General features: G+C 36.5%; 1 protein-coding gene across 1 annotated transcript; it reads left to right on the top strand.

Annotated features, from left to right (window-relative positions):
* Nucleotides 1–559: 559 nt before the first annotated feature.
* On the top strand, nt 560–22904 carry LOC134854233 (uncharacterized). The gene is made up of 6 exons (XM_063870409.1): nt 560–1462; nt 3948–4136; nt 5756–5921; nt 16279–16413; nt 20702–22245; nt 22411–22904. Exons 1-6 carry the CDS (start codon nt 733–735, stop codon nt 22719–22721), a joined length of 3075 nt encoding a protein of 1024 aa, XP_063726479.1. The 5' UTR covers nt 560–732; the 3' UTR covers nt 22722–22904.
* The last annotated feature ends 658 nt before the right edge of the window (nt 22905–23562 follow it).

Genomic DNA, 23562 nt, shown 5'->3' with positions numbered 1-23562 from the left:
TGAGACTTGATCAACATTGTCTGTTAGTTGACGAAATTAGAGATGGAGATGGCCATCAATTTTAGTCATCCTGTGAACAAATATATTTACGGGGTGAAAAGTCTAGTACAAGTTGTAGCATACTTGCTTACCGCGAAGGTAAAAATAGGTAGTTGAAGCTAAGTTGAAACAGCTCCAAAGTGAGACTAGCGGGGAATTTTTCCAGTCAATCTAACTATAGTGAGTGAATTAGAATTGGTCTGAAATACTCATTTTTTCAAATCAGTTTTTCTTGATACTGCAAAAAATTTCAGAAACCGCAATCACGATGAAAAAAGCTTAAATATGAAACCACTTTCGATACCTTCAAATGGTCCTAGATGTTTTTGAATTTATTTTAAAAAGTTCATAGCTCCGTGCCATCCGGACCATAAAGTACCAGATGTAGTTCTGGAAAACTTGATTGTGGATACAGCAATAACTTCTTGTGAAGTTGCTTTGGCTGTGGAAACTTCAATTTGATTCGTTCTTGTTTAATTAAATAACTGCACTCCAAAACACTTCGTTTCTATGCTTCAGTTGTATCAAATAAACATAATACAAAAATTGCATGCATGCTGTTTGAATTTTTATCGAGAACAGAAAATGTAATTTTCAACCATCGCTGCAGACAAAGTGTATATTAATGCGATTTGATTTCAGAAGAATTTAACGCACGAAAGAGTTAATTTTGAATTACGTCAAAACGTTTCAATGGATTCGGAGGAGGCTCAGAAACATGCAGTGGTCATTCAGAGCTCCTATCGTGGCTACAGAACGCGAAAACAGCTCCAAGACAACCCGAAAACACCCCCAAAACCCGAAAACGAACAGGATTTACACGAGAAAGCTGTTTTGATTCAGAGCAGCTACCGAGGATACAAAACGAGGCGAGATTACAAAAACCAGCCCCTAAGTTCAACGGACGAGTCGGATAGAGAAGAGAAAGCGATTGCAATTCAAAGCGCCTACCGAGGTTATAAAGTGAGGAAGTCGAGAAAAGTGGACGACAGAGCGAACGGGTTCTCGCCAGACAGCGAAGAGTTGGAGCGAAAGCATCAAAGTGCAACTGTGATCCAAAGTGCGTATCGTGGCCATGCTGTGAGAAAATCTAGAAAAGGTGGCAAAAATGAAGAGCCTGATAAGTTGCACGATCATGCGACCGTCATTCAAAGTTCATATCGTGGATTTGCAGAGAGGAAAAAACGCAAAAGAAAACAGGAAAAGGAGCAGGCGGCGGTTGCTATTCAGAGTGCATATAGAGGTTACACAGTCAGAAAGAGTTATAAAAGTACAGCAAAGTTCGCGGCTGAAGATGGTTCGGAGGAGGTTGTGATCGAGGAGTACGCGAACTTCGCCAGGGATCCGAGGGACTCCGAGGACGAGAACTGGGATGAGGGGACTGGGGATACTTACGCCACACACATCCAAGCAGGAGTGAAAGGTTAATTATGGTCTTTAACCAATTGTTATTTTTCTGATTGAGATTTTTCGGCTCTTTTTCCTTTTCCCCCCACCTGCAAATTTAAATTATTAAAATGACTGTTCGCATTGTTCAATTGTCATGAAAATTGACAAGCAGACTAATTAGGCCATTAAAAAACATATTTGATTTTCAAAATTAACCTCGTAAAATCACTCGTTAGGCCATAAAATTGATGCTCGTGTGAGGTGGGGTGAAAAGGAAAAAGAGCCGATTTTTCAATTAAGACTGTCCCTGGTAGCTGAAATTGACCAAAATTATCGTAATGCAAGAGTGGATCGTTCCGACTTTCCTCCCCGATTTTAAGGCAAGAGTGTGATAAAAGCGTAATGAGGAAAATGTGGAGGTTGAATCCAAACAAAAACAGAAAAATAAAGCCTGTTTGCGGCTTCCAGAACAGACCATTTTTCTCTTCTCCTTCTACCATTTTTGCAGTTGCATCCATTGAAACCCCAATCAATGGAGGCATTTCTTAACACTGTGATAATCTAAAAAGTAAACTCATAAAATTCCATATTCTGGACAAACGTGTTCTTCTTATTTGTAAGATACACGCAAATAGTCATAATAGCAACCCGCACTCAGTAAAAAGAGAAAATAATAGATTATATTGGGTTTTTATTGTCAGTCTCCACAAATTTCAAAAAAAATTGATTATAATCGATTAAAAATGGATTATAAAAATACTATTTTTCGAAATAATAAAAATCATTATAATCGATTATTTAAAAAAAATTTCTCAATTTTTCTTGAATTATAATCCATTAAAATGGATTATAATCCATTATTATTCAACAATTGTGTCATCTCTTCATTTCGTTTTATTTTGTTTTGTTTTATATGCTGTTCAGTTGGTTAACAAACTAAAAAAACTGTAATTTTGTACTTATAGGCAGGGGCGGTTTTAGGGGTTGGGGGGTTTCCTCTTCCCCTTTGAACTATCTTGAGATATCCATTTTGGGTGACGAAGCCTATGAACTTTCTAAAGGCGCCTTTGGTACCAGTATATACTAGCTTTGAGGGGGGAGAGCGCGCCAAAAAAACGGGATTTTTAGATCAAAACTTTCCAAAAATTGACTAAAAACTCATTTTTTGGCCTTTTCATAATTTTGCCTGCGGCGCAGAAATTTGATCGAAATGGGGTCTTTTTTATAGTTTGCTAGGAGAACTCAGAAAATTAATTTGGTCAACCTAAAAAAAAGTCGACAAAATTTTCGAAAATTTTTGAAAATCCGCCCCCATCCCAGTAAGTCCTAGATCTGCCCTTGCTTATAGCTTAAACTATAAGCAATTTAGTTTTTGCGGTATTTTCATGCAGAATAGCTAAATTATAATCCAATTTAATTGATTTTTTTGTGAGATATTATTTTGATAGAAAAAAGGATTATAATCTATTATAAGAGATTTTCGGAAACATTATAATCAATTTTTGTTGATTATAATTTTTTAAAATGTCACCAAAAATATTATCATTATAATAGATTATAAATTGGTTAAACATCTAAAATTGGCCCTTTTTATTGAGTGCGGGATGTAACACCAGTAAGAAGAAACAGATTTATTTCTCAATAGATGCGAAATATAGACAATTACATTACGAGGTCTAAGTGGGCATTTTATAACTTGTAAGTGGATTCTGTAGCAAGCCAAAATCAGATTTGTAGCGGAACCCGCAACATAGCTATTTATTTCGACCTCCTTTGCTGTTTTGGCCTCCACAAACAAATAGCTCAAACACTGTATCGCTCAAAATCTCAGAATCTCCAATAAACCTCTCAAGGGACCTCTGCCCAATTCAACTTCCCATCCCAATCATCTCATCTCAAATGGTGAACATTGTAAATCACTATAAGCCCACTATAATCCCAAACAATGATTTTATTTAGTGGCTTTGTTTTCTTCAGGCTTTTCTTCAGGCTTTTTTCCGACTCTATCTTAAAGTTCTCTTAATATTTAAAACCTATCGGCACCATATACTAATTTTGTGGGGAGGCACGCGTCAAAAAACTCAATGACTGTTAAACATAAACCCCATTGTAGGTTTTTGTTTATAATAAAAAAATAAAAAAGAACTGTGAAGTTCTTTCAGGACAAAGATAAAAAAGAACTGCGAATGTTTTCAAATAATAAGAGATCTTTATGATAGAATCGGAAAAGAGCCTGAAGAAACTGCCTTGAACAATAAGCCCTGGAAAATGTTTTAATTTGAAATAAAATCAGAAATCATAACGCAGGCAGAACTAAAATATGATCCAACCTTAAGCATATCTTTTGAATAATTGCTATTATATGAAACGGTGAAAAACAATTAAAAGACCGAAGTCTAGATAGGTCTTCTAATTCCGAATTTAAGTGGAGAGTGTGGTAAGGGAGGGGGTGTTGGTTGTAAATTAATTTTCTAGAGCTTCTCACTCTTCGAATTAGAGTGGCAATGTTTGTTTACTAGGCTACATGGCCAGAAAGGAGTTCGAGACTGGGCAAGAGAGGGCAAAGAATGCAGTGGTGATCCAGTCCTCCTACAGGGGCTACAAGGCAAGGAGGAGGATGAAGGAGCAGCAGAGGGGACAATCAGAGGACTACTGGGATGTGGGGGCTGAGAATACTTACGCCACATATGTCCAAGCGGGAGTTAAAGGTCAGTCCTACGCAGCTTACCATCCTACCATATTTTTCAATAGAAACAGTTCTGTTCTCAGTTTCTATTTTCCTTCCATTTTATCAGGTAGGGTAAACGATTTAAAATGCAATTTTGTAGTTGGAATTTAAAACACAGATATCAAGTCTTTTTTGCGCATTCAAGAAGAGAGCTTTTTTGATATTTCTTTGGGGTGGAATCCATCAATATTTCGAATGTTTTGCTGAACATTTTCGGTTTACTCGCAAAATTATAGTTAAAAAAAAACTTTTTTTTCTGGAACATTTGTTCCCCATAATGTACGTTGTAAAATACGCATTCAGCCATAAGAACATGAAACACCAAGGACCAATTAAAAGAGGAAAAGGAAGGCGTCCGCCCCTCTCTTTTTGGATTTCTACCACTTTTAGGTCCACTTTTTTACGACATCAGTTTTTGCCAATCAACTCAAAGGTACCTTAGGTGGCAATTTTGTGGGCGAGCGCGCATGGAAAATTCAATTTTTTCATTAAATTTTTTAAAAACAAATCTTTTTGTCGATTGCCTCTATGTGCAACGGGTGGGAATTCAAAAAGCAGAGGTGGAAATAGCTTGTCGATTGCCTCTATGTGCAACGGGTGGGAATTCAAAAAGCAGAGGCGGAAATAGCTAAGTAGAAAACATAGTGGAAAATTAAAAAAAATCAATTTCAGAAAAAATGTCAAGTAAGTCAATTACTAGAATTAACTGAAGTTTTAGCATTAACCGAGCGGTCACTCAGCCGACACTAAGTAGACAGATGCCCATTGAGCCAAAAACAATAAAAAAAATATGCCAGAAAAACGGTGGCCATAAAAAATTTTGAGCAAGTAATTTTCAAAACTTTGAACTTTCAAAGCACAAATGACCTAGATTTTGAAAAAAAACAGCAATCAGTTTATGTTCGGCCCAAAATAAGTTGACAAAAACGACACAAAATATGTTCATCAAGTCGAGAAAACAAAGTCGGAATTTTTTCAAGTAGAACAAAATTTTTTAGCGGAAAAAATACAAAAAAATTAAAATAGACCAAGTCAAGGTAAGTAAACTTGCAAATTACAGGAGTAAATAAACAACACTTGGAAAAAAATTGATTACAGCTTAGGTAAATTTCCGTTATACGGAAAATAAGCCGACCATCCACAAGCAGACAAACGATAGACCGACAATTCGGTTTTTTTTCCGGAAAAACATTTCAATTTCATACATTCTGAAAAAAGGCACGGTTGGAACTCAAGCTCGAACGGAGGTAGCAAATGCCACCGCGTTGTCTCCAGAAAACGTGAAAAATAGTCCGGAAATTGTTAAGATTCAAGGCTAAAATAAATTGAAACAATTTGAAACAAATTTAATTTAATACATGTTATTTAATTAATCATGTTACGATTTGTGAAAGGTCTAAACGGGAAAAAAAGTCTAGCTAGCTTACGCTTACAAGACACGTGCTCTTGCGAGTGTAAAAAAGCCGAATTGAGTATATATAAAAACAAGATAAGAACTGATAGAAACAAGGTCGGCAGAGGGAGAGGCTGGGGTGTTGGTAGGTCTGTTTAAGTGGTAGAGATCCTCAAACCTCAAACATGGCAACATGTATTCCTTAGGCTACCTGACCCGGAAGGAGCTCGGGACTCAGCAAGGGGGGGATGAGAAGAGTGCAGTGGTGCTGCAGTCATGCTACAGGGGCTACAAGGCGAGGAGGAGGAGGAAGGAGGGGGAGAGTGCGGACGTGATCAGTGGATCTGTCAGAGGATACCAGCGCCGCAAAAAGTTAGTTATCCCAATCAACTACAATTGACTACTGTTCCGAGAATGGAACCTAACTCCCTCCTTAATTTGAGTTTTTCTCCTAAACTGTTCCGCTTGGGCGTCCCTCTCATATGATTAAAGATATAAAACAATGTTAAGCAAAAAATCTCGACCCGCTTGCGGCATCATTTTACACATAATACTTAGTAGCACACAAAAGAAATCAAAAATGCGCATTCTTGATTTCGAGCTGAAATAGAGCAACAACTTTAGGTCGCTAATTGATCTCACAGAAAAATTCTACAATCAACTGTGCCAGAAGCGAATCTAAGGTTTTCTCGGGGGATAAAAATTGATCAGTTTCCGAGCTCCCCCATTAGAATATCGTTTGTAATTGAGGAATTCCCCAATGTCGTCACGGATCTCACACAAAGTTGGCTTGGATCTCAAATATACCAAAAGACTTTTCTCCGAAACAGAGACGAGAATTTTCTAGGCGCTAAATTTTCAGTGACGATGGCTGGACATATAAACTTTCTAAAAACAAAAACTAGATTATACAGTTTTTTTAAAAAAAATAACATATTTTCGAAAACTAAACATTGTCCAATTTAAAAAAAGTAAAAAAAAAAGTCCCTTAAAAGTAAAAAAAACAGCCAAATTTTTCTTTTTAGTTTTTTTTTCAGGGACGGGTAACCTAAAAATCTTCTCCCATGAAAGCCAAAATTTTCAAGACCTAAATTTCTTGACACTCATTACGAGGCCAAACTGTGCATTTTGTGAATTGTAAGCGGATTCGGCAACAAGGATGCTCCTTTCGTCCTTCTTTTGTTCTTTCATTTTCTTTGATCGTTCCGCCAAAACTTTAATATGTTTGAAGACTTGTCTCTGGAATCCAGGAACATACAGACACATAACTGTGCGCCTATCCATCCAGTGCACAGCTTGGCTTCGTAATTCTTAGAAAGTATTATTTATAACTTTTTGAAGTGAGTTGTTTCTTAAGTTAGTTTCATTTGACCACTTCTTAATTAAGTACCTGTCATTTGTGTGTCTCTTTGAAGTCCATTGGGCTTCGAGAAACCTTTCTAGTTGAATAGAGAAGAAATCGTTTTGATTCAAACACTTCTTATTTTATTGTTTTAACTCGAATTAGTAATTTTGTATACCAGTTTCAATACTCTAAAATATGGCTATCTGATTAGAATCTGCGGAAGTTCACAGCTATTTGGCCAAATCATACTGCAGACCTTGACAGCTTAAGATTGTGGTGGAAACCATTATTCCATTACTGGAAAGAATTTTAGATTTAAAAAGATCAAAAAACAAAGAAAAAAAGGATCCAGAAACGAAATTTTTACGAGATCCAGAAGAAAAGAGAACCACGGAAGAAAAAAATCGGCGGCATGATAAGCTGCGCACTGACGAAAAAGTAGGTTCTATACTATAGTAAACAAAAAGATGGCAAATCTTACGAAGAACTTTGGGGAGCGTCTTCACACTTAGCAAGATCATGCGATACAGGATAACCATTCGAGCAAAACAGGATACGTGATGAGTTAGGTATTGACATAAAAAGTGCGATCTCCAACCGAGACTATTATCAAAAAAGATAAACCAACGGAGGCCTTAAATAAAGCATTAATGAACGAAATGGAATATTTCAACTATTTCAAGCTCACGAGCAACTCACGATCAAATAAGAATGGTACAAAAACTTTAATCCTGTAAAAACATCGGGGTCACTGACAGCCGATGAAGAAACTTTTGCGGTGTAATCAAAATCTGGTCAGAGGGAGTAATGAATGACAATATTGATTTTTCAGTTTTGAACATTCAAACATCTACGACACAAAACGGCCCGGTAAGGAAGGAACTTGTAAGCTTTCGCGAGGAGACGATGCATTTTTAAATATGAACTGATGAACTCAAACACCCCTTTAAAAAACTTTCAGTCGACAAAAAGACTCGTGCTTTACCTTGTGGCTTGAATAATGTCACCATCAACATCATCATTGGATACTTCGTGGTCAGAGTTCAATCCAATGGTGGTCATCTGAGGAAACTCCATTCTTTGTCTTTTCTGTTCAAGAGAAAAAAACTCTCGGGGATGATAACTTACGGAAGTTAAGAATTGAATTAGCGCGCAAACGATACCTTCAACCCATCAATGACGTGACTTTCCAAAATCTTGTAAATCAAACAAAGAAATGAACGCTACTTCAAACCTAAAAAGAACTTTCAGGAACCGATCAGGAAACTCTTATCGGATAGAATAACCACACATTTCTACAAGTCTTGTAAGCCAATCCAAATGAAAGGTAGTAGAATTCCGTTAAAATTATTCAAATGTACAAATTTGAAGTTGAAAAAATTGGAAAAAGAAAGACAAATTAACAAAAAAAAAACAAATATGACGAAAACTGCTTCATGAGTCTGATTCTAAATTCCATAGACCTAGGAAAAAATTCACAATTCTTGGTCGAACAAATGATGAAAAAAATTTTAAAATGCCATAAATAATCAAAAAAAAATTTTCCAAGTGAATGAGCGAATACACAATTACACGAAAAAATCAAAAAAAAATTGCCCTCCAACTGTCAAACAACAAATTCGGAGACGTATGGTTTAGTAGTCTCAGTTTGCGAAACGCTTATAGCCAGCTAAAACTTCGTAATAAAACAAGCAAACAAGTCGTAGGCTCACTTTCAAAAATTGTTACATGGATGATATCTTGATTAATTCATAAGGATTGTAAAACGAGCACAAAGAGTTTTTTAGAGAAATCAAGAATTACTTGAAAACAAAATCGAGATTATGAAATGGAAAAATGCCTTTTCTTTTGAAAAGGCAAAAAAATGTTGAACTTTAGGATCTCAGTAAAAATTGTATTTGGTTGCCATTGGTTGCAGAAGCAGATTTAATCAAGAACCCATCCAATATGAAAAAACTTCAGAAATACGAAATAAAAAACAGTAACAAACTTTATCTTTAGATCAAGAAAACACTATTTGAAATTACACCAATTTTGTTGACCCTCTGCTCACTATAACGCCCTCTACCAAACAAAAAATTTTATATAATGGCATTAAACATATTCGAAAGCGTTCGAAAACTTAAAAACTCAAACTGTAATCACTTTGATAAAAAAACTTTTACTAAACTCAACTCAACGTATGGGCAATAAAACTCCCCACCTCACAACACAATAAGGATTTCGAAAAAAAAACAAATACCAACAAGATAAGCAATTGTAAAATATCAGTGCGAAAAGAAGTAATTTGAGATTTGGGTAAAAAAACTGCACATTGGAAATCCATTTGATGCTGATAGTGTAACTATTAACAACCACTTCGAGAACAAAAACCGCCGGGCAAAAAAGCTATAACACACCCAACGCTACTTCTCTGCGATCATTTTTAAAAACGCTATTGACACAACTCGAATAAGTAAATCAAACCACTCTCGCTCCGATTTTTGTACAAGCAGCTGCATTCCCTTGGATCTGTCAAAATTCAATTTGAGTCAGTGCATCATATCTGATAAGGGTTATCTTATCTTATCTCTCCGAAGTTCGTTCCAACAGAGATAAGCCAATCACCAAAAAACACGTTTAATTTTCAATGTACATCTAAACTAAAAAAAACCTGGTTGTTTTTGCTGAAAATGAAGAACTGAAAAATTTTTAGACAATAAATTGTCACAAATGTACCACAAATTAATCAATAAGATCTAAACAGGCATAAGATTACCATCATCCCCAATCTAGTGTACCGACCACTGCTCCAAGTATTTAAATAAGTAAATGAACAGCGATGCAAAAAGCTGAAAGTTCAAAAAAGCAGTAGAAACAGGAAAACAACTGGACAAATTGACAACAGGACCTACATCAAGACTTTCCGAGCGAGCGCACACAAGAAAGATGGACTGCTCTTTAATGCAAACATGCTCCTGGTAACAGCAGCCATTGTACCGGAGTTAATACACGAGACACACCCAGGACAAAATGGGATGAAGGCTTCAACGGAAAACAGCGAGTGACATCATTTGTACAGAGAATACCCTGGGAGTAGGTGCTCAGTAAAGAATTGAAAGTAACTTTGGTCGCGGAAAAGACCCAGAAATTACCAGAGCTGAAACAAGCGAATGAAATAATTGATTTTGCGGGACCACAGATTAAGTCGATGGCGGAACCAAAAACATACTTTTGTGTATTGACCGAATCACGAAGATTCCTTCGGCAAAAAAATGAGCACAACCCATTTTAAATTTTTTCATCTAATTACTGTAACCTTTTGGGTTTTCAAAATCCATTAGAGTGGACCATGGTTTGTGTTTTCATCTTAAACGAGTTTCAAAATGTCTGCTTGAAGAATCATACCAATTTCGTTTTTTTTTACAAAGGGTTATCATATAAGCAATGGGTCCTAGGATGACTATTTTACATAGTGTGGCGATGTTGTTCAACGAATCAAAACTTCTTTAAAACTATTCGAACGTACGATCAACAAAACAACGCTCAATGTTTAAAAAAAACTTAATAAATTGCCCAACGCTTTTTTTGGAAACTTTGTCTGATGCCAATTAAATTAAACAAAAGAAAGCAATAACGTTCAATTTAAATGCATAAGACTGGCCAAAGAATTCCCAGATAGAAGAAAATTATTTTAGCGGAAGGAGGCAATCGGCAGGGAACGGAAACAACGTCAATACTTTTTTCAATTTTTTGTTTAGTTTTTCAGCGCATGTTAGAGTAAAAAAAGTAAATAAGGAAACTTTATATTTGTCTTAGTTATAAGGCAGAGAATATATGAAACGTCGTATATCTGAGAAATGCAGTTTTGAATCAAAGATGAGTTCATACACACCCATATGCACTTCCTTACTGCTTTTAGTTTTCTCAGAAAAAACACAGTCTATTTTGAACAACTCTACTAAAAGCATTTCTGAGATATATAATCACACTCAATGTATTTAAATACTACGATAGGTTATTCTGAAAAAAAATATATTACTCTATTCTAATCAAAATTAATTTGATTTGTAACAGTTTCCGATGTAGTTGGGTCATATGGCGGCCCCTGTAAAGAAAAATGTAGAAAGTATGAAAATGGTTATGCAAATTGAGCCCAAGTTTAAAGTGTGTTGGAACCGCAAATTTGTGCATAGCCTAAAACTGTGAAGTTGGTTACAGTCAAAAATGAGACGTTGAGCAACATTTGAAAAGGACAAAGCACATCACAAACGAGGAGCCACACTCCCGCACAAATTAGCTTTCAGGACAAAAAGTTCAACATCTCCCATAAAATGCAAGTGTACTTAAGCCTTAACAATTCTCATTTAGCAGACAGGAAAAAAAGAAATTCCCCTACGAAAAGGAAAAGGCAAGACTCTGGGCTGGCGCAGCTCTCACCCGTATCGAGAAAAATTTTTTTTCTGACCTGAAATACTTTGTATCAAATCCAATTTCTGGTCAGAAATTCTCTTTGAAATGTTTAAATAAAGCATGGATTTTCTTTAAATACTTTATTTCTTATCCTAATTCTGATCAGAAATTAGCTAATTCTAGGCTAATTCTAGCTACCCTCGCCCTTCTGATTGCTATACACTTGCTCTATCCAATAGACAACAGCCCTTGATAGAGTTCCCAAGTTTTAGGAGAATAACAATGTTATAACAAGTGTAATACTCGAAGCGTATTTATCTCGTTGCGGTTGAGCAGTTAACTGATTTCTGGTTATTTCTTTCTAGAAACTGTTTATTTCGAAACCAGAAAAGAAGTAGATCACTTCTGCACGGAAAATACAAGAAAATTAGGCTAGATAATCTACATAGAATTTCTGTTTAGAAAAACAGCTTCCGTTCGGTACGGGCATCTATCCGACAATCTAGACAATCCGAAAACTAGCTGTCTAAAAAGGGAGAGCATCAACGAAACCTCGCTTGTTTTTCAAATATTATCTTTGTGTTTTCTCCGAGTTATCTCTGTCCTTGAATTAGATCAGTTTAATAAAAATCTATACAACTGTTTCGGAAAGTATTAGTTCGATATCTCAGGCGTCCATACATTCATGTCTGAAAGTTATTCAGATACTTCCAAACAGTCATTAGCGGACGATCAATCGACAGCCAGCTGAAAAGTTTAAACGGTACAGTCGTTATCAGAGTTCTCGAGAAAAAAAATGCAGACGATCACTTCTCCAGTCAACCTATTGAGTAGATCTTCAAAACCACGCAGAAATAACGTGGGATTTATAAAAATCTTTGAATAAAGACGATTCGTCGATAGAGCCGCCTTGACTTGTATTGTGGTCATAAAACTTAACAAAAAGAGAATCAAAGCCGCCGTAGGTCGAACCAATCAAGCCAAACAAGACTCCAGAGAAAGCGCTTTTACCATTAATGTCTTTACCAACTCTGCCTCAGCTCTCCTTACTCCTTTGTGAGACCTATTCGTTCACAAAGTCTGGAGTGCGTAAATTACCGAAGAAATGGCTTCACCATAGTCCTCCTGCCATTATAGTTTCAAAAAATTTGTCGGCTTAAAAAGACGCATCAATACAGGATCAGATCAGCGATGTATTTTCTATATTGTTAAAACAAGGGCAGTGGCAGATTTTTCCCAACGGTTTCAAATTAGCTTAAATTTGCATCAAATTCTAACTCAAAACATTCTTTCTTCTTAATCTTGCCAATGGTGCGCTTCTAGATTTTTGTTTTTCTCATTGAATTTTGAGATATCGGGAAACCATTCAGTTTTTGCCTAAGATTTAGTCACCTTTTACGGTTTTTTCAATCGCCATTGTTCAATACTGTTTTGGGAATATTCCCTGTAGACATCTGTACCAAAAGTCATTAACCTGTAAATTTTGTGCACACAAAATGAAATTTGAGTACGTAGTGTTTATATCTCGTAGTGTAAATTTCCGTTTCAATAACAAAAAGTTTTGATTCCTTTGTTTCAAAATTTCTGTTGCCAATGGGGTGAAGGGGAAGGGAGTATCAGTGTTATATTCGCTATAATTCAACGTTTCACATATTCATTTTTTTTGCATTGAAAAATGTTGTGAAATGTATTACTGGTTAGTTTAATTTGACTTTTATCTCTGAAATAATTACCTGTCTTGTGTGCGTCTGTTTAATTTCTTTTGGACTTCGAGACACTTTTCTGGTTGAATAGAAAAGAAACCGTTTCAACTCAATTACTTCCATTTTTTTCTTTCAGCTCTAGTTAGTCATCTGGTATACAAGTGGTATCTCAATAACTTTATTTTTTTCAAATTGTAATTCTTACAAGTAATGAAATAAACCTAATGAGATATATATCGGTCAACCATATCAAGAGCTGTGTTGTGGGCTGAATTCACTCGAGTTTGAAATTTCGTCCGCCTTTTTTTTTGTTACAGCAAAATAAATAGTGCACAGAAGCTTGTAAAGTTATTTCCACTAAACTTCCGTCATGATTGAAAAATAGAAAAAATCAATTACTCATAAAGTTTCAAAAGAATTCAAAATATTTTTTTTGCTTATTTGCCGTTTAGTGCTCACTTATTTTGTCTGGCCGCTCCGAATCTTCAAGTCACTAAATAATCTCAGAGACAAAATTGTACAATTTTTTGTTACTTCAGTATATGAGGTTAGCTAAGTAGGATGAGTTGAATAGCATCAAGCACAAGGAAAACAACAAACATTTCATGTTTTTGAAATTTTTTTAAAGCATTCGAAGCCAGCAAACTGTTTTAAGTTCATAAAAATACACTATTATGCAACCAATTTAATGGCACGCCAATAAAAATTAGATCTACTTTTCAATCGCCTGCTCTATTGTATCTGCTAAAAATGCCCCCCCCCCCCTGTAAGTAAAAGCAGTAAATCAGCTCTAGAGCGTATTCTGTATAAATCAACTTTTGCTGCATTTTGATTGGTCTGAAATTCGACTGAAGCAACCTACCAATTAATTGCACATCTCTCTTTCTGGACATGGGGTAATTGTTGAGAATATCCTAACAATGTACCCGGCAATGATATCATTGAGTTGAAAATATTTAAATATGTGAATTTTAAGATTCGGAAAACTGATTGCTTAAAAAATTTGGGTGTTTTCCTTTGGTGCTACCGACAACTTCGCTGAAAAATCAAAGTCAAGTTACACTTCCCAATAACCTTGCTCCATTGCTGAATCACCCTTGAGGTTTAATAAAATTAAAACCGACAAAAAAAATTGAGTTTTCAAATTTTTTGTTTGCTTATCTTCTTACTTTGGTATTGTATCTTATAAAATTGAGAGGTTGTAATTAATTGTCTTTTCGTTTGTTTTCGCAACTTAAAAAAAAACTTGACGGAATATTTGTGCTCGGGTTTTTTTTCATCAGATAGGCTTCTACATTTTAACTAGACCTTTTTGACGTGATTTGCCTTAATCATTCAAAAAATTTTCTGCTTTGGGTTCAAATTAAAAAAAAAATTCTCATGCGATCATTTTTTGTAACTTTATTGTGGTTAACAAATTGCCAATTTGAGATAATTAACGCGCGATATTTTTCGCGGTGCTTACGCGTAAGCGAAGTCTTAATCCGTTGTACAAAACGTTTCAAAATGAATTGTGAGATGTGCTTGTTGGTCTATTTAATAATTTGCTATATGCAAAAAATATCACTTTGTATTTTAAAATGCGTGTTGTTTGATGGTTTTCAAAAAAAAATTTAATTGATCATTATTTTTATACTGAATACTACTGGACAGATGTTATAAGACAGTCGAAACGTTGAAGGCGTCATCTTGATACAAGCAGTACTTGGAAGAGCTTTGTTTGATATACGGAAATGCTTTGTTACTTATGTGACTATAATAAAAAAACCAAATTTATACAAAAGTAATGGATTTTTTTTTGGAATTTTCAAAAATTTTCGACCCCTATTAAAATGGAAATTTTACAAAACAATAAATTGGCGATTAAGGGTAAAACTAGGAAATAATAACGTCTAAAACAGATCAGAACGTCAGAACCAGATTTTACAGGTAATTTGTGCGAGCATATATAAAGTTCTATCATATATCAGTATATTTAATTTAATGAAAACTTTTTGAAGTGAGTAAATAGCAAGTATTATTCAGTTTATACATGGATTCAGTTGTCGCTTATGCATTAATAGCAAACGATATAATGCATGTCATTTGCCATAAAATGACCAAATTGGCATTTTCAAACCCGCATAATTCTAAGAAGATTTATCGAGGACAGTTCTTTTTAAGTTGAGCTCAGGACGTCAAAACTTTACAGGTGATATAAAAGTTCCAACTTTTTGAAATTTGTCAATATGGTCATGCTCTGAACTGAATTATACGCGCTAAGGACTGAAACGGTAATTTAAACTGGACGATTTACCGCGTACTATTTTTTTTAGACCTGATGTTGGAGTTTTGTTGGTTGATGTTTGATGCCCATTTTAAAAACGTTATTTAGTGACGTTAATTTAAAAACAGGGGATTAAGTGTGGATTGTTGACGAACGCAGCCCAACGGGACACTACCCTTTGGCTGGTATTAAAACTCTTAATTACAGAAAAGACAATGTAGCCAGATCCACCGTAGTCAGCACCCGCACCCGTTTTGATCCTTTGTGGGCAGAGGTTGTTCGCGCTTAAATTAATGACGTCATCAATGGCGCGAAAGTTAATAAGTTAAAGTTACATTTTTTAACGCAAAGGGCCTTGAAATTTTTGGCTTGTCCAATTAAGGTCAGTTTGGTATCAAAACTGTTTACAGATTCTTGAGATTGTTGAGAACGTTTTGAATTAATGTTAACCGGAAAATGGTAGCCTTGTTTTTTCAGATATATGTTTTTTAATTTTAATTTATTTAAAATTGCCGACAACTTACTAAAGTTGAAGCAGGTTTTTTATCCGGAGTCTTACAGAATACGAGAGAGCATCACACAGGGCTTTGTCTCGATATATAAGGGCTGTCTTGTTTCATTTAGATTTCAAACGTTTCTTCAACCGAAGCTTTCTTCAAGAAAACTGAAGCAAAACTGCCGTCAAACTGCAGCCAGACAAATGATGTACCAAAAATGCTGTTTTTGTACAGTTTTTGAAAAGTTTCGCGCAAAAATAGCCCGAGTCGAGATTTTTCACCTAATTTGAAGCAAGATTTGAATGGTTTGAGCGGTTTGTTTAGACAATTACGCTCAAAATCTTGCTTCAAAATGAGCGGTTTCAGGGGTTTTTGAACGGTTTATCTAAAAAAACGCTCAAAAACCGCGCAAGATTGAGCGGGATTTCGACCCGGGTGCCTCTTGATGTTTAGATTACTGCAGATTTTTTATAATTCAAAATCAAGAGCCTTTTTTCTTCCTTGTTGAACGCAATTATTTGTTTAGGTTTCTGCAGGACAATGAGAATGCCAGCATCATCCAGGCATCAGCCAGAGTGTTCGCAACAGACTTCCCTACAGAAGACAGCGACGAGAGGTCGGCGACAGAAGAGGCATCCTCCTACGAGCGAAACGAAACAACGTTAGCAAAGCATAAGTTCCCTCGCCATCAAGCAATTGTGAAATGCCAAATATATTCACAGAACGGTGCTTCGATGCAACGGTGGTTGTCAGGGATCTAAGATTTCTGATGTTGTTACTTTTTGCTATGCTATGTAGACTTCAGGGATTGCGCCTCTAGGTCCGTTCTCCCTCTCTAACTTAACGGCACCGCAAAGTAGTCCCTTTGGTAGTGAATTCAGCGGGGATGTGCCAATTTAGCATTGGAGTGCGCTCGAAAAAATCCAAAATTAGACGAAAAATTTCCAAAAATGACATTTTGGCTGAGTTTCGAAAACTTTCCCGAACGTTTCCCGCACCGAAGTTTCATGGATAATAATCGATTATAATGGATTTTCGTTGACTAAAATGTTGTCAATATAATCGATTATCATGTCAAATTTAGACCACATAATGGATTTTTAATCGATTATAATCGATTATTTTGGAAAAATTTAAATCCATTATAATCCATTATAATCGATTATAATGGATTTTTATTGACTAAAATGTTGTCAATATAATCGATTATCATGTCAAATTTAAACCACATAATGGATTTTTAATCGATTATAATCGATTATTTTGGAAAAATTTAAATCCATTATAATCCATTATAATCGATTATTATCCATTTTTGTATGGATTATTTTTTGTACATAAAATCCATGAAAATTGAATAAATTTTGTAAAAAAATTACTCTAATTCCTGCAATTTTCTGCAAAACTTGAACGAAAACGTTCATCCAGGGGCGACCAATATGTAGTATTTTTCCAAAAAGTGCCCGAAAACAGCATTTTTGACCAGCTCTTCACGTCAACAACCACACCCCCCCCCGGCCCCAACTTACCCCCCCCCCCCGCCAACGTACTCCCTCCCCTCAACGTACCCCTCAACGTATCCAACATCCAACCCCGCCCCCCACCCACCAACGTACCCCTCCCCAACCAACGTACCCCTCACCCACCAACGTACCCCCCCCCCCCAACCTACCCCCCCTCAACGTACCCCCCAACCCACGACGTAACCCCCTCACGTTTACCCATCCCCCCACGAAACCCCCAACCACGAGGTGCCCCCTCTCTCTCTAGTTAGGGGACATCTAACTCTAGTAAGGGACATCAACTCTAGTAAGAGGTGAGGGGGGACATCAACTCTATAGAGGGTTGGTGTGCGATCTATAGGTAACTTTTTATAATTTTTCAAAAACTCGATTGAAAATAGGAAAAAAAGAAATTAAGCGAAAAGAAGTTAAAACAAAATAACTAACTTAAGTTTAACAAAATTATGAAAAAATGAAAACAACACACAAAAATATTTGAATAAATAGGTTATAATCCATTATAATCGATTAAAATGGATTATTTTTCTTTTGAATTTTTTTTTGAAAATAATCGATTATAATCGCTTATAATCGATTATATTGGGATTTTATTGCTTTAAAGAATATTATCATCATAATCCATTTTCAATCGATTATAATCGATTATTTTTGTTATTTTGTAGAGACTGACAATAAAATTCCAATATAATCGATTATTATCCATGAAACTTCAGTGCGGGTTTTGCTGTTTTGGCCGGCCGCAAGGAGTTTGTTTGTAGTTTAGAAAAGCTCTACGCCATGATAGCCGAGCTTTGGACAGCCTGGCTGACATTTAAAGTGCCTGACTGTGCTCAAAATGAGCAGGCTTTTTATCGACCGATTCGACTTAAGCAGAAATGTGCTTACTGTTCCTGTATAGAATCTGTGTGGACCTTGTGGATGGGTACACAGAAGGGCAAACATCCATTAAAATCACTATTGCGTAAATGTAATATAAAAAAAATGATATCGAGCTAGATTTTTGGTTTTTCTAACTCTCAGCAGTACTATCTCAAAATCAAAACATTTATGTTTTGTTTTCAAAAAAATAAAAATTACTATCTGCTAAGTGGCCCAGAAAGTTTCGCTTTATATATTCCACTTTCCTAATGAACCAAAAATAAGGCTGCTCGTATACCAGGGCAAAGACCTGAATGTTCCGACTGTCCTTTAATTCATAAAACCTCAAAAGTTTTTGACAATACAAAGTGTAAAATTTTGAGTCGTACGAAATTAATACGACCAATTATCTAGCCTCAATTCCATTGGAACGATTTTGTTGTGCGGGAAAATTCGCCAGGCATAAATTATTCGCGTTACGCTCTCAGCATTATGAATAAACATTTCAACGCGCGGATAATTTAGTCAGAACATGGCCAGTTTGGAGTTTTCAACCCCCAGAACTTTATTTAAAAAAATTAGAGGTAGATTATCTTTTTAAATTTGAACTCAGAAGGTTATTATCTTTAATAGGGTTTGAAAATTTTTTTGCTTAAATGTAATTCGATCGGCAAAAATTGACTTAAAAAACCCACACGCCATATTGAAATGACAAATCCAGGATTGCATCTAAGCTTCATTGAACCAATTTGGAACGAGAACCCAAATAATCTAACTACTAATCTAACTACTAGTTATCTCTCTCTTTAGCAATTATTGTTCTCTAACTAACTGAGAACCAACCGTTCGTTCTCACAGCACAATTGATCTGCCTAATAATGCTACGCACAATTGATCTGCCTTACGCGTTAATAATGCTAAATATATCGCGCCTTAATTGTCCGAAATTGGCCAAAACGGCCATCTTGAACCCCCATAAGTTAACAAAAAATTATCACAGGTAATATATCATATCAAATTTAAGCTCACGACAGCTATACCTTTCGAATGATTTTTAAAAAGCTGTCAAAAATGGCTAATTAAAAAGTCGAATTTTGCCTGAAGAAAAACAAACCCACCTCGAGTACAAATTTTCCGTTACTTTCGTTACAAAAGTCGGAGCAAAAAGCCATAAATATTCCATTTTCTTCGAAAGTCGGAACAACTAACTTCTAACAAGATCAAAAAATAGTCTGAAATTGTGTTAGTTTCAATTTGTTATAAATGTAGATTGCGTCCAGTTCAAGAGTAATGATTTTTGTTACCAACCCCTCATTGCAAAATGAAATTTCAATACAATGGGTAAGAGCCGAAAACTCATAATTGTTGGATTACTGTTATTTATTTCGATTTTTGTCGATTACGGTGGGTGTTCATAAATACGCAGGGGCGGATCTAGGATTTTCTTGAGAGGGTGCCGCCGATTTTATTTCAGAAAAGTTTAAAAAAATGGTTGTCTTTTTTTAGGCCGACCAAACTAATTTTGCGAGCTCTCCCAAGCGCTATAAGGTCCCAATTTTGGCCACAATTTTTTTTTAAAAAAACAGGCCAAAACGCCGTTTTTTTGCAGTTTTTGGAAAATTTCGAACAAAAAATCTCGTTTAGAAAAATGTAGGGACAATCAGCCAAAAATGGATATCACAAAATAGTACAAAAGGGAACTCTTTAGGTCGAATCCCTGAGGGGGGGGGGGGTGCAACACCGCCCTTCTAAATCCGCTACTGTTCTAAATCCCGCAACGGTTGTACCCTAGTTTTGCCTGATTTTGACTATTTCGACAAAATCGAGCAGCTACAGTCAAGTGCGGCCGCAGATGAGTCCCTTGAGGTCGTGATTTGGATTCCAAAAATAGATTCTGAATTTTCACTTCACTTCATTCTACTTTTAAATTTATTGTGAGTTCCTTTTTTCCCATCAGTGTGTTATCGGTACATTCGATGCTGCTTGCATAGCAGCGTGCTATTCCTGGTCTAATTGTTGTTATTATTTGAGTTTTTAGCTGCGAACCAGGCTGAATTTTTACCACTGAAGACTACCAGTCATTCTTTTAAAAGTGCCTTTTGCAACACAGTGGCCTTCATCCAAATCCAGGTCCACTGATGGATTATAAACTCAATTGCCGAAGCTTAGTCAAGAAAAGTTTAGATGTCAATAGATTCGACATTTTTATGCCTTGTAGTATCAAAAAACATGCAAGTCAAGAAGCTTGTTATTGGTTTTTAATAAAAACTGTTTGAATGGATTAGCATTTTCATAAGTTTTGATTGATTTAAACTATTGTATCAAATATCAGTTTATAACAATCAAAACTTATCATCTACCTGATACACCAATTGATTAACTTGATCAAAGGCCATTAAATTTTTGCCACTCCATTGAAAGCATGTGTGGTTTAAGGACTGAAAAAGCTATCATAAGCAATTAAATATCTAAAACGATTACTTCTACAATTAAAACAATATAAAAAGCATCAGTTTAGAAAGATTAGCTCTTGTTTTTACTTCTATAATTTGAACCATTTTTATTCAGAGCGAAAACTTCGAGGCACTCACGGAGCAGCCGCAACGTCCAGGAGACTCAGACGGATCCGGAGAAACCGAGTCTCGGAGGTCGCAAGTTTACAGAGTTCATCGAGCATTCCAGTTGGGTTGCGAGGCACGACAGCCAAGCGTCAGATTTGCCGAAAGACTACTCGTCTCTTTCTTCAATCGCGACTCCAATTAGCCGACGAAAACCGAAGAACCGAAAACCTCTCTTCATGCTGCGAAGCGTGACAGTCTCGGGCGCGGAACCGAGTCGAGGCTTCGGCGTCATTCGGACATCCAAAGAGATCCAAGTGCAGGAGACTGATTTCAGCCGACAAAACAGTCGTGTGAGTGTGAGTCGTAAGACGACTGAAGTCAGTTTCTCCAGTTCAGAAACACCGAACGAGGAACACAAGAAGTACAGGAAAACTCCGGTTTCGAAAGTACGAAGTCAAGGCAGCGGCGATGAATCCGAAAGCGAGAACGAGAAAAACGCGCGAATTAAATACGAGACAAAAAATGGAAGCAAACATTACGCTTCGAGTCGACACCACTCGGATCTGAATCCTGTAGATGAGGAAACGGAAGAAGACAGAATTAGAGCCGAGAAAGATCCGACTCCGCGGCGCGAAAAGCCCCCAATGGGCGAAAGAAACCCAATGGACTGGTCCCAGAGTCACAATGGTGCGCCGCACATGAACTATTTTAACCCATTTGATGTGCCGCAGCAACCAAGTCAAACTCAAAGCGGAAACCCATATGCGGGGTACGCACCACCCGCATTTATTTACCCACCGTACGGTAATCCATATGGAAACTTTTTCCCGTTTTGGGGTAACTATAATCCTTATCAAATGGATCAAACCGAACAAACGAACAACACAGGAAGTCAGCCAATCACTGACGGACAAGCTGCGAAAACTAAAAAGGTTGAAAAGGGAAAAAAGTCGGAACCAGGGAAGAACTTCCTGAAAGAGAACAAAAAAGATGCGTTTAAAGACGAGTCAGATAAAAAACCGATGTACAAAGACATAGTTGCAAAAAAGCGTGAGCGACTTGCCGAGTCGGAGGAGCACGGGGATGACGTCACAAAAGAAGAAGACGAAGATGACTTGATTCAGACTCACACGACTGTCAAAGACGACAATCGAGTTAAAGTTGATATCAACTTGAACATTTCCGGTAGACAACTGGCAAATCTGCTCGGATTGGACGAGAGCAAACTCGGTTTTTCACCTCGGAACCAGTTCTACCCGCCACCGCCTCCGGGGATGTACCCGCCCATGTTCGGGCCACCACCGATGTTCGGTCATCCCTCGGCAAGAACTATGCCTGAGATTCCGACAAGTCGACGAGACAGCAACCTAAGTGCTTCGGAGGAGGTGCAGCGCGGTGAAAGAGTGAAACCGAACGAAGTTTCGCTTCATAGAAAGAAGGATAAAGCGGCAAAAATTGAAGAATCGGCCAAGAACAAGAAACTCAGTCCATACCCTGTAGTGCCGCCAATCAACCAGAGCCAAAAACAGCAAATTGCCAAGCAAAAACATGGTAAATTATGAACACATTAAGTACAAGAAGTTAAAATTAATTGTACAGGGAATATTTCAAATTAATCAATTTTTAATTAATGAAAATAAATATAAATACTTGTGACTTAATTAATGACGGGAAGAGGAATGAAATAATTTAGATTCGAGCGTGGGTTTTGTTTAGAACATGAGATTGAGGTTCCGTTGTTTTCTGAGAAGAGGAGAGTAGAGTATAAGCCGCACACTTTAGAAGAGTACAGACAGTTGAATCTGGACGTGAAGCTTCCAGCCACTCTGGGCCCGGACTGGGACCACATCGAAAAAGCAGGAGTTGCAAAAAGAAGGAAAGAACAGTACTCGAAGGATTTGAGAAAGCAGCATGAGTTGTTGTTGACAACCAGCAACAAATACCCGAGAAAAGGCGACCCAGATGATCTTCTCTCGAAGACAGCGCGTCACAATGAGTACAACAAGACAATTCCAAAGCCACGATGATGCATTTATGACAAGATATTGATGCGCAAAATGGCACTAAAACATCAAATATCGGAAGTTCAGATCACTCACAGACGCTTTTATGACCAGCAGATAAAGTTAACTATGACACCACACAAACTCACAATCGATCTTATTTTTCTTAAGTCGCTTTCGAAAATCGCAAATTTGAGTCTGCGAATATTGTTCAGGTAATTAATAATTCCTGGTACGAGTCCTTTCTCAAAAGAAGATTAGGAGCTTTAGGTTCCTGCTTCCAATATGTGTGATATTCAAGTGTCTCTGGAGAGAAATTCCATCCCAAATACTTGAGAGTGACATAATTTCCACAAAAGCGAAGGGACCAACCATACATGTGTTGCTTCCTTATTATTTCTGTTAAAAAAGTATACGTTTCGATACTTCTTCATAACTTTTTTGAAAACAGATCAAAAATGAAACGAAACAAGACAACAAATATAACCGGTTGCTGCGTAAGCAACAGATAGTATTAGGACTACAAAGTCTGGTGCTAAAATTTGAACCAAAACAATATTTTAAATTTCTTTTTTCGTATACTTTAGAAGCGTATAATCTCAAATACTGAGGGCGTGAAATTTTGCACAAATTGCACAGCAACTGATTCAACACTGTTTTCCAATGGGGATGAAAGTGTCAGACTTTTCACCAACAACTTAAAACAAGTACATTTTGAAAAAAATGAAAAAAAAAATGAAAATTCCAAATAAATTCCAACGTTCATTTTTCAAAATATTGCAGCTTTCTGGGCTTGAGGAGCTTCAGTGAACAACTTTACGGAAAGATGAATAAAAACAACGAAGAGCAATAGTAAAATCTGTAT

The sequence above is a fragment of the Symsagittifera roscoffensis genome, chromosome 9 (assembly GCF_963678635.1).
Source record: "Symsagittifera roscoffensis chromosome 9, txSymRosc1.1, whole genome shotgun sequence".
Classification (NCBI taxonomy): domain Eukaryota; kingdom Metazoa; phylum Xenacoelomorpha; order Acoela; family Convolutidae; genus Symsagittifera; species Symsagittifera roscoffensis.
Note: the sequence above shows the minus strand (reverse complement) of the source record. Positions and strands in the feature narration are given on the sequence as shown.